This window comes from Rhea pennata, chromosome 7 (assembly GCF_028389875.1).
Source record: "Rhea pennata isolate bPtePen1 chromosome 7, bPtePen1.pri, whole genome shotgun sequence".
In the NCBI taxonomy this organism is placed as follows: Eukaryota; Metazoa; Chordata; class Aves; order Rheiformes; family Rheidae; genus Rhea; species Rhea pennata.
The window spans coordinates 28,198,221-28,210,872 of NC_084669.1; the positions used below are offsets into that span (position 1 = coordinate 28,198,221).

At 36.4% G+C, this 12,652-nt stretch overlaps 1 protein-coding gene across 3 annotated transcripts in view; it reads right to left on the reverse strand.

Annotated features, from left to right (window-relative positions):
* Positions 1-12,652, reverse strand: part of RASGEF1A (RasGEF domain family member 1A) — a 176,344-nt gene that overhangs the window by 52,559 nt on the left and 111,133 nt on the right. For 2 of the 3 annotated variants that reach the window (XM_062580825.1, XM_062580828.1), the window contains exon 2: positions 5,160-5,274. In XM_062580825.1, coding sequence (XP_062436809.1) covers positions 5,160-5,201 — 42 coding nt within the window. In that variant the 5' untranslated portion in view covers positions 5,202-5,274. Of the gene's footprint in view, positions 1-3,443; positions 3,575-5,159; positions 5,275-12,652 lie in introns of those variants that run through there. The other variant, XM_062580826.1, reaches the window with a different exon arrangement.

Here is a 12,652-nt window from a genome sequence, read left to right on the forward strand (position 1 = left end):
GTGATAGGAAAATATGATCTTATGCTTTTGCGGGGGTGGGGAATCCCTGGTCACCATTCTGTCTGAAACACAAAACATACTTCGCAGTGCGGAGTAGTCCTTTGTACCTTCAGAGCTGTCAAATCGTTGCATACAGAGGCTACATTAATGAATGGGCATGTATTGTATTAGATGTGTTTCATGCCAGTAAGTAAAGCCTGTTGAAAATGTAAGAACAGGTATATGGGTCTTTAACAATTTACTGCTGTGATTAACCAAATACCATACGGCTCTGTCGCACAGTTCTCCAATTTTTGAGATATCATCGCTTATTCTGAATGCAGTGTAATATTTAAAACTAAACATTATGCGGGAGGCAATTGATATAATGCTCCACAAAGATTGAACCTGCCTGTTTTTTGCCCTCTTAAAAATATGAGTGGGTAAATGAGCTAGGCAGCATTTTAACCATGCTATTATCTTTTATTGTTAAAATGCTCTAGAGAATGAAGTAAAAATATTTGATGTTGTTTTCCCACTACTCACCTCCCAAAAGCTAACTGCTATGAAGAACATAATGTAATATTTAATTGTCAAGTTTGGTATTATTGGATTAGGATGTATAGTTAGTAAAAAAAAAAAAAAAAAAAAAAAAAAAAAAAAAAAAAAAAACACAGTACATATCACATCTTTTTCAGTCCCATGAGCTATAAACATCTTTGAACATCTCCATTGTTCTGGTCATTTTCAATTTTGTTTTCTACTCTGCAGAATTTCCCAGGAGGACGTGATGGGTCAGTAGCAGGCCGAAGATGGCCTTCAGAGCTAATCTAATCAATATTGTGACAAATGTAATGAAAGAAGCTATGTCACCTTGGAATCCCAGCATATTTTATCAGCTCTCTGCCTAATGCAATGTGACAGCGATGTTGATCTGTGTATCCTTAAGAAAGGAGAGAAGTTGTACAAGGGCTTGTGCAAGGATGGCTGTGTGACAAAGGGTAATCTAACTCCATTAAGATCAGAGCTAGAGGTCAAAACTAAGGAATCTTACACTTTGAGCATCAAATAGTCTTTTTAATAACCCACATTTTCATATAAACTATTTATGCATTTATTAGCTCTTCTAACATGTCACCTATATTTAAAAAGATGGTAACTTTTTCGGTAGGAAGGTTCTGAAATTGGTTTCACAAATTAGAAGGTGGTCACTGGCTTTATATTTATTCCAAGCAAAGCACTTTTACTTTGATCATTACTTATAAAATGGCTTTATATTTTTATTCTGAATTGTCCCTTTTTGCAGTGATATACAACTAGTTCTAAAGAGCTTTCATCTATGAGATGAAAGTGAATGACTTTTACTACTTTTGTCCCGTATTTTTCTCCTGTAGTGCTACTTTATTCCAAGTCCTGCTTTCTGGTTTCTTCTCTTTACTAGCTGGATAGTCTTTACTTCACTGATGCACTATGGCACATAATGACAAATTTTGTGCCCTTCTGGTTTTGAAGCGACAGTTTTGCTAAAGGTTGTTTTTTATGATAACCTCTTATTCTCTGTGCTCAGGTTTGTATATATCATTATCAAATCTGACTATTGCTGTCGTTAATTCTAATCTTCCTAGCTTCTCTGCCCTGCTAGGTTTGTTGAAAACCTTTGTAATTTGACTTATTTTGTCTGTCATCTTTGATATTCCTCTGCTCATAAATGTTCTCCATGTACCGTGGTACTGTCTGTACCAGCTTATTCTAAAGGCTTGTGCGTGCTCTGTCCTTGTACCTTGACAATCCATCTCAGGAAGAATGGCAATTATTGTCAAAATATTGTTATACTTAAAAAAAAAAAAAAAAAAAAAAAAAAAAAAAATCCTATGGACTTGTAGACTGTAGTCTGGATATCTAGAAACTTTCAGAGATAGTACTATCATAACTATTAGTGTTGGCCAAGAAGCTATCACATCTTATACTTTTCCCTTGGCGAAATAACCTTTAATAATCTATCCTGTGAAAATTTACCGTTTTCTTCTCTGCACATTGTGTTTCAAGATGAAAATTTTTATTTCCTGTTTTTTAACTTGATCAAGCTGTTTCTGAATCTCAGTTCCATTATTGAAATTTTCTGTATGAGGATTTCCATAAATTGTCTTGATATGTAAATAGTAGAGCAAAACTGCCTTATACTTTTTCTTAATCCTGCAATTACATGGCTGTAGAGCCTTTTTACTTTCCTTAATATGAAACTAAACCCTCTTCTCACCTGCTCCTTTGCATAACCAATGCACTAAGAATTATGGACGTGACAGCAAAATCCAACTCTTAAATCCTAGGCTTGGTAGCTATATGCTATTGCTGCTCACTGTTTCTCTCTAATAAGCTGTAAGCAGTACAATATCTTATTAGTTAATTTGAAAATCATTTCTCAAGGGATTGCATGGCTTATGTGCATCAGGTCCCTACCAATCCACTTAATGCTTAAATTCACCAGTCTGAAAAACTTGGTGATGCTTTGGATCTTATTGGTTGTAGCAGAAACATTACTTTCCCTGTAAAGCAATATGATAGCATATTTGATCTAGCAGAAGCAAATTATCCTAGAATGTTGTGTCTGAAAATAAGAGCTCACGCTCTCTATCTGGTTTTATTTATAATGTATACTTGCTAATTTTTGATCTTACAGAAAGTGTGTTTTATGCTGCTGTGTACACTAACAAAAGAGGATATTTTGTTGCAATTCAAATGTCCTGAAAATCCAGTGCTGTTATTGTTCTCTGATTGTTTAATAAATTAACTTGAAATAAAAAAGAGACTATGAAATTTTAAACTAAAATATCTAAATTTGACTCATATCTGAAATTTGATTGTTGATGTTCTGCGGCTACCACCTGAGCCTGGGGTAAGCATGAGCTGATCCCAAGAGGTAGATTCAAACTTCCCTTGAGAGCTGAACTTTGATTTAGAGATTAAGGTCTCTCAGTGTACTACATCATTTCAAACTTGTCTGGCCAATCCTGAAATCGTCTTGCTTGGTGAATATTCTTTTAGATCCTGTGTTACTGTCTTTTGTAGTGTTCCACACTTGCTTCAAAAGGAAAAAAACATTCTTGTACAATAACATGAAAAATCAACCGCTGTTTCCATTTCTCTACAATAGCACTGTATAAAGCTGCCATCTTTGTTATGGACAGAATCAGTTCATTTCATATAATCTAATTATGAAATAATACATGAGCAATCCATGAATTTATAAACTGCATCACAATTGTAACTTTGCTTCCTGTATACTACACTATTAAAATACTTTGTCTAAATCTTGCATGGCTAGCTGTCTGTGGAAGTCGCTGCTGTAGCCATACCTAGCACAGCGATGTTTTCACTGTAGTTTGACTGGAGGTGCATTTGACTCCTCAAACACCAGCAGCACACAAGAGCAGATAGTATAAAGCACAGCACTGCGTTAGACTTACCTGGGTCTCAAGGAGCATGTCTTCTCACAGCTGGGGCAGTCTGTCCCTGTTTTATGCTGCCACAGAATAGATTGTTCAAAATTGTCTCCAGTCTTGCATGTGTACGTTAAGGCAAAGTATGTTGTGGACTGTGGTGAGTCCTTTGTTTTCCATTACAATTATACTCCCGAAAAACTGAAAGTGCAATGGAGGGTAATACACAAGAGGAAATTCTGACAGTCTCAGTCTTCCACTACGTAGGTGTCATGTGTTACTTCTGGTAATGACTGGGAACTTCCATTCTTACCACGGTGTTTATTGAATTATAGTGAAACTAGTGTTGTTTTACTGTTTTCCCTATAGTATTATTGGAATTAATATGCCATTTAGAGCAGTGTATAGATCTGTGAAGGAAACAAAGTAGGCATTGGGCAGGTATTTGTAATTATCTTCTTATATCGTTACTGTTATAATTTATCTGAAATTCTTTTATTGGTTTGGTTTGGTATGACTTTAGAGCAGCATTTCTCAAATTTTTAACATTCATAATCTATTTGGGTAAAATATAAAATTCCTATAAATACATCTGGAAATCATTTGCAATACTTTTCATGGAAATCTAACAGATAGGAACACTCTAGAATTTAACTTGTTGGATTTTTTAAATCAATGTTCGATCAATGATTCTTTTGTGCTTAATTTTTCAAAGTAATATGCACAGTATACAAAGCACTCTTCAGAAGCTTGTTTAAATCAGACAGGAAAGTACTAGATGGATTCTGAGTGGAAACCTGAATGGGTTTCCCCAATGATGTTATATTTTTTGTAATAATAAAGAAATAATTTTCTCTAACCGTATGTGTGTACAATATGAAATATTCCATGCAGAGATAAATCAGAAAATAGAAAAAGGAATTTTCTATGTAGATAATGTCAGTTTGTAGAGATAATGAAGACAGCATTTGTCAGGGGAGGGGGGAGAGTTTTTTTTTTTTTTTTTTTTTTTTTAATAACAGTATAGAAGTTTAAATAAGGATGCAGAAATAATGAGATCTGGGAAACTGGACAATTGGTAAAAGGAAATGAGGAAGAAGACACAAAGGTAATTGCTAAGAGGATTCCCATACCTTTGTGGAAATGCCAGAAAAATGGAGAGCAGTTTAGGAAAAGAAGGTAATAAGATAGGGGCATGGTTGCATGCTTGTAGGATATGTTTGGAAGAGGTTAGTGGACAACATTTCCTCTAATCTTCTGTGGGGCACAGTATTCTAGGCGAACAAAGGTAATGGATAGGAAGGATTTGTCTTTTACAAGTAACACATGTATTTAGATGAGATCTGAGAAGTGGATGTTGAAGTGGATGTCCAAGCAGCACATGAGTCCGTTTCCCAGAGATTTGTCTGGGGCAATGGTTGGAGATGCGCAGTTTGGACGGCGGGGGTTGTTGAAAGCAGCTATCAGCAATATGGAATTTTACAATGAACCGTTGCTATTGTTCAGTGTCTTTTGCCTGCAATTCCAAGTCTATAGCTGGATTTCGTATTAGTCCAAGATTCTTTCTACACCAGCTTACATAGTCTTTTAATGGCTGGACTAATTTTTATTCGACTATACAACTGCCCAGTGTGATTCCTGAGCAATATAAATCTCTAACTGTAAATTAGTCTTTCAGTGCTTTCAAATAAAAAAAAGGGGGGAGTTTTACAGAAGTATCATAAAATATAAAATAATACTTACTTTGCATTTCTTTACAGCAGCATTGCACAGTGGTTCTGCCATCCAGCCTTTCTCGTTGGGTGGACTTCCAGCTATTTCACTCTATGATTTTTGTCATGTGTGTTGCCTCCTTCCCCTTAAAATGAGGGGTGCAATGGATTACTATTCAGAACATACTGTTATTTACCACTGAAAATGCATGGCAGTGTCAAAGTAAAATTTGGCATGGATAGTTTTAGAGAGGTGAGAATCATAAGAAGGAAGAAATAGCACAAATTCTGGGATAGCAGAGAGGGACAAAGACAGAATTTTAAATGCTAGGTGTCAGGAGAAGAAGAATAGGAAAAGAGTTGGAAGGGTCAAAACTTAAAAAAAAAAAAAAAAAAAAAAAAAAAAAAAGGGGGGGGGGCGGAGGAAGGGGGGAGACAGCTGTTTTGCAGAGTAGCCTCCATTATGATCTACTGGAAAAACATTAAGAATCAATATCGAGTATAGTAACAATAATATTTATATTACAAAATTGTCGGGTTATAAAACTACATGCTGAAAAGTGTTTAACAGAAGCTGTGGAATTTGTTGTAGAGTTACAGTGGTAGAAGAAAAAATTTTTTTTTCTTAAGAAATAAGTACTATGTCATGATAAAGGAAGTAACAGCACAATCGTGTCTCATCAGAATGATGGGTAAATTGTTAACAACATATATTCATCACCAAACTGTCTTATTTGTGATGGGGAAAAAAAAAAAAAAAAAAAGAACTAGTAACCATTCTGTTAACACCTAAGATAAAACAGGAGATGATTCAAGTCCTGAAAACCAGTGCAAACCTAGGTTTGAGCTGATTTTAGTCGTAATAAATATAGAGAGAATACACCACAGTGTACACAAATACACATTACAACTTTGAAACAAACTCCCGTAGATTTTTAGCAGGAAACATGAAAAATGCCATGGGGACTTGGACATACATTGTTCTGTTACTTTTATATGAGATAGTGTTTCTTCCTTAATAATGTCAGTAAAGAAGTGCTTCTTTACTTTTGTTGTGGTAACAGCTGCAGATTTTAGCTAGAATTGGGGTGAAACTGTTGTTTTCTTCTTATTTTTTTTTTTATTTTTTTTTCAAATACGTTCTTGATTCAGGAGAGCATTTATAATGGCTTTGAGTATGAAGATGATTTCCATATAAATAATTTGAGGATCTTCTAGCAGGCCTTCCTAACCACTGTTGCAAAAGCCATTAGGACATAACATACATTAGCACATAGCATACATTTGTATTTAGATTATATTTTCAGTTAATATGATTAACTAGAAGCCAGCTGTGTTCATGCATGTTCCTTGTAAAGATACATACCAATTCCTGTCAATAATGCCTGAAGTGCTTTAATGGCAAAAGTACTGACTTCCCATTACAGCATACCGCTTTTCTCTGTTTATTCATGAGGATGAGGCCTCTAGGGCAGGACATCCTGCAATTTGCTGAGAATCAGAGAAAGCCTGTTAATGCTGTAGCCTAACTGTGATCCATGTGCAGTTACTGGGCAAAGTTTATCTTGACCTTTAGCGTTAGCAAGGTGCGAGCTATTGTAGTTGCTGCATTATAAATCAGGCGTACTCATGGGTGCAACCAACACACTGTCATTTCTCATTCTGCTTCTCTCAGCCACATATCGTGTTTCCAAGCACTGAATGGGCTCAGTTTCAGCAGAAGCTGGATGTGCCCATATAGGGCTAAATGAGGCTGTAACTTCAAAACATGCACCAACTTCTCTCTTTCAAAGAGAACAGCTTCCTGTTAGCACAGATAATGAAATGTACTGCTGTTCATACAAAGTGGAAACCCCCATGGCTCTCAAAATTTTATGTAGTGGAACCTACAGCAAGTACAAAAAAATAACAGTGCTTCTATTTTTGGAGAAGTGGGAAACTACTGTGGAAATAAAAAGTTCTCTCTCTTTTTTTTTTTTTTATTTTTTTTTTTACCCTCCACCTAGCTATTTTTATGTAGTGATTTGCAGGAAAAGAAAAGAAAAGAAAGAAAGCTAATAAAATCTGACACGCATTGCTGTATTTAGGGGGGGGATATTTTTTGCAGTGAATTGAGGATGGTAGTTGGAATTGGAAAATAGTTACATCAGTGATATCTCTGATCCATATTCCTTGTTGACATATTTACGATAGCATAAAATTAATTTCACAAATACATTTTTTTAAATGCACAAGTGCTATTTATTGTTGAGAGCAAGTGGCTATGGTTTTTCCTAATATCAAAGACCCATACATGCTGCTGGCTTAAGATTAGAACTGCTACACTTCCTGAGAAAGGTGTTAGAGTACTGTTAAGCAAAAGGTGTGACTTATCTAGACAGATTATGATTAATATTTCTAGTTGTAAACATAGAGATAGCCATAAACTGTGATTGGAAGTTTGGAAGGACTTGGCACTTTCATTTTTCCGCCCTTTTTTTGACTTATGTGAAGGTTTGATTTGGGTGGCTGGTAAATAGATTATGTTTCTGAATATTACTGTTGCAGTTTAGTTTTGATGGAATGTTATCTTTAAACAATGTCAAGGTCACTACGACATATGAATATAACCATTTTTTTTGTACCTATGTGGCACCTGTATTTTGACTTTACAGTTCATTAAGACTCAAAAACTTGATGCTAGAAGTTATCTTGGTGTTTTCTTGCTTGGTGCTGGTTGATAGTTGTTACTTTATTCACCAGTTCCATTGAATCTGCTGTTAGCAAAATGATACACAAGCAAAGCTTTAGGAAAAGAGGATGGGAAATTCACAGAGTCTAACAGTTTCGTAATTCCAACTAGTTGAGGACCATGAGCAGTCAGATAGCAAAAGATATCTTGGTTAGCCAGTAGGAGGTTGTTATGGTGTGGGTTTCTTGGAAATCCAGCAGGTTTACTGGCAGCTAGAAGATGGAGTGGCAGTAGAAAATAGTGGGGAGCGCTTTTCAGTTGACTGGCTGCTACTAAGGAAGCTAGTGAAATTTTACAGTCTACAGATTTTGATTTGATGAAGTTGTTGTGCTTGTAATAGCAATAGGCTACTGTAAAAATAAAAATTGAAGCTTTTTGCTGACCATTGGGAGACCAGCATCATTGTTCATGGTACTGAAGGCAGCACAAATAATACGAGAGTGGTAGCAACAGCAGTGTGTGATAGGTAGTATTTGGAAGCAAATAGACCCAGACCTCTGATGATGGCTACTGCTGTTTACTGCTTCAAGTGGTTGAAGGAATGCCTTGTGGTTGGAGAGGACCCAAAGAAGGTCAGGGTGTGTGCACACTTCCAAATGATCTGAATACTTGTACTCTGCATGCATGCAGGAATATCCTACAGTGATTCCAGTAAGAAAACTTTCTGGTCTGATGCATTTTGTGCCTGAGTTGAACTGAGATCCTTTCGTGGTAGTTACTGGCACTTGCAGGGGTTGTTTCATTGTGGACTACCTAAAGGAAAGCTGGTGCATGCAGACGTACAAGGGCTGCCTCCAGAAGCCTCTGTGTTCAGGAGACCTCTCAGGGCTCCCTGTTGTGTTTCAGTCTGGAATTGCATCTGAGTAACCTCAGTAGTGTCTCATGGCATATAGAGAAGTTAGGCTTATCTGGCACTGTGCTGATCTGTGGTGTTTCTAGATACTGGAGACTCTGCTTCGATGAATAGCACATACAGCTTTGTTAGTAGATCCTGATCTGACAAATACTGACCTAGAACGTGGCGATGTTGCAAGATCTCCATTGCTTTCCTGTTCCTGTATTACTGAAAGGGAGAAGATGCTAGCCATGAGAGAGAGGAAATTCCAAACAGGATATTCTGATGTGGGAGGCAAAGTAACTTGGCCTGGGAAAGTTTGTTTTTATTCCATTATTCTGTTACTCTATTATTACTCTGTTGCATTAGAAAGTGGTTTGCAAGAAGTAATGCACAAACTGTACTTCTGAGCATAATTTGATGTTGAACCTTTTATGTTATTTTGAATGTAAACTCAGAGTACTTAACAGTGAATGAGAATAGGTATACTTTTTCAGCATGCAGGAATTTTTACGTTTTTATTTTAAATCATTTATTTAGTAGTGAAGATTTTGAGGAATATTTAAATTTGTCACCTTCTCTGAACTATTTCTACTTCACATATATTGAGAATAAAACTGTGTTCACTCTATTTTATTTAAAGCAGGAAGAGGAAGTAGCTTAAAAAAGACCCCAAATACCATTGCATAATGTCTGATTTGTGACTTTCCAAAGTTGATCTTTGATTGCCCAGTGCAACTTGGTGTATAACAGAGTGTTAGAGTTTTTGTGCTTGAAATCAGTGTCTATATTTGAAAGAAAGCTGCTTCTTTATTTTTGATAACGATAGCAACAGGATGGAAACCAAATTTGGTTATGTTTGCCAGTTAAACAATATCAAAAATACGATAAATCTGTAAATCTATCAGGAAAACATACAGATTGCGAATTATGTTATCTTAAGACTTTCCTCTAAAATAGAAGTAAATTTTCCTTTTGTTGTTGCTGGTGCAGTGGTTACAGGACAATGCCTAGCAAAGGAGGTGAAAATTCATAGTTTTTTACAGGTCTCCTAGAGTACATCTTCATTCCACAGAGGAGAATCATGCAGACACAGGAGTTCCTTGTGCTGTTTCGAGCTGGTGCTGATCAGTGCCCTTGGAAGTACTTGAATATATTTGGAAGCAGTACCTCAGCATTAGCACAATACTGTGCCTAGGCTTTAGGCCAGAGAGTGGGACTTAGACCTGTAGAGACAGTTGCAAGAATCAGACCTTTAAACACTGGACAAAATGGTTTGGGAACATTACTTACTCAAGATGATCAGTTTGTATGCACATAAGCAGAAGGAGTTACCTTGCTCTCTTTGTGCACTCTGAAGTGACCTTGTTCCAAGTGACCCTGTTCCTGGAGTCTTTGCAACTGAGGAGATACCGCGCAGCAAAGACATCCCAGGATGTTGTATTTTAACCTTGGGCTTTATCTGTAGCTCTGTTTCATTCAAAAAGCCACACAAATTTATTGAAGAATTTTTTTATGCAATATTGATGCTGTTTTTTGCAGGGAAGCGATGGCATTAAATGGTTTTATTATAGCAAGAGTACTTCTAAGAACGACACTGTAAAATAAAGACACAGGCCTTAGTTCACAACCGGTATGATCCCACGGCACCCTCTGTTTCAGGCCTATGCGGGAATGAGTCAGGCAGTGTCATACTGTGAATACTAACTAGACAGATGCTATGTGTGGAGAGCTTTCAGGGTGACAATAAAGGTTTTGGCCATCTGAGTAGGAAATATCTGTGTGCTCTGAACAATAGTATTTTGCCCATATTGGTAGTGCTGCAAAAAGAGTACAGTCTCCTGTTCCACAGTGTTGCAATCGATCACAGCAGTACGTTGGCCCTTTACAAAGAAATGTAATGTTTTGCTGACCCCATAATAATTACAGAACGTACAGTAATGTGTATGTGCACAAAGATAGTTTAGGTATGTATTAGTATTAAAAATATGATTAAAATATATCTCCATGAAGCAGTAAAACAATGTAATCTTTGGAGTATCTTAATACGTGAGATGAGAACAAGTCCATTTTCTGATTCTGCTATAGATGTCCTTTGTGAGTTGTGGGAAGTTAGACAAGTAAGTATAGCTGTATGTCTGCTGTCCATTTCCAGTCTGGTATTTGCATGGCTGCCTTAGTACTGACTCTTTTTATTTTTCTGAAGAATTCTTGGAGAAGTGGAAGATGGAATATATATTTTTTTATTTATTAATTACAATTTCATCTTCATCCGTGTCCTAATGATTTTCAGCACTTAAAAGTGGAAATGGGCATTTAATTGGCAAGGTTGTACTATGTCTTACTATTTCATTGTGTAGAATTCTTTATGATGTCGGAATATGGGGGTAAATTGTTTGTACTGAATCTGCTGCCTTTTTTGTTTCAAATGATTTCTACTTTTAAGGAACTTCTGGCTTTAGAGCTGCTGTACGCTTTTCAGGAAATGGATTATTTACTGGCAGTTTCTTTGGTGAAATGGATTGCTTGGCACAGACTCAATGTTTGCAAGTTTTGAGCCAAATTTTCAGTGGTCACTATCTCCATTTTCAGTCATCTTTCTTAGTCTAAATATTTATTCTCAGATCATGCTGGGAGGTTAAATTCCTCTAAAAACAAGTGTATAATCACTGGTGAATCACATTATATTTACATTCAGGATGAACTATCCTTTATCTGCCTCAAAACATTCTTTGGTTTAAAAGTTGAGTTAAAATGAAGTGTGCTTTTCTTGGGGGGGGATGTAAGAGGGAAGGGAGGAGTCTTTTGTTTTATTTACCTTCAGTGGTTCTATGTAGCCTGACTGTTCAATGAGCTCGATCATTGTATGATCTAATGCTTTTACCTATTATTTGTTGCCACAGTCCTGTATTTTCTGATGTCTCACAATATGTGTCCCAAAAATAGAATGAGGATCCTTAGAAGAGAACGAGGCCCCAGGGTTTAACCCTGTGACCAAAGCGGAAGCTGTAGAAGAAGTAACTGTTCTGAGGAGGAGTGCAAAAAAAGCTCAAGTGCAAAAATCCAGCCTGGAAAGCACCAAACAATTTCTCACCTAAATCTTCAGCAACTTCCTTTCTTACAGGCAGTTCCGAACTCTTTGATGTCAAAATAGTTTATACAGTCCCAACATGAGAGCTGCTATAAAAGATGTTTGGATGCGGTAGAATGTGGAAGAAGGTGAACAGGTTTGAGAAGCATGCTTTATTCCAAGCAAAATGACAATATGAGAGAGGGTGCCAGAATACTTCTGGAAAAAAGGTAGGGGTGGAAGTATTGTGTTAGATTGAAGTGAAGCAAAAGAGAAGATAAACTTGGAAATGCAGATGTCAACAGCACACATGTAGCCATGAAGAGCTGAACAGGTATTATGAATTTGAAATTCCCTGCAAATACATTCAGAAAATATTGCCATTGTGGCATAACAATCTTACAAAATAAGCATCAACGTTTCAAAGTCTGGACTTAGGGCCAGCTGACTGAACTCTGCTTTTAGAATGAATCACTGCTGTTGTTTTTCTCAGTGTCATACAGTTTTCCTAGTAGATGCAAAAGGCCAATCTATAGAAAATTAACTTAAATGAATAAATAAAACTTGTGGTGACAAACAGGATCAAAATCAAAACAACTTAGTCATCATTCCATCTCACCCTATAGAAAATGTACAAGGAATGCTTCAAGTGGAAGGTCCTGTCAGATTCTTACCTTATGGCTGTGAATAGTGTATGGAAGAAAGAACATGATATCAAAAGCATATTAAATATATAAATTTATATGTTAAAATATCAGGATAAGGTGATATAAGAAAATGCCTGCCATACGGCAGTTTTCACTGAAAAACCAAGGGCTCTATTTTTCTGGTCATGTCCTTCTGTTTTTGAGCATTTGCTTGAGTTTATTTTGCATGTTTGTTTTGGCA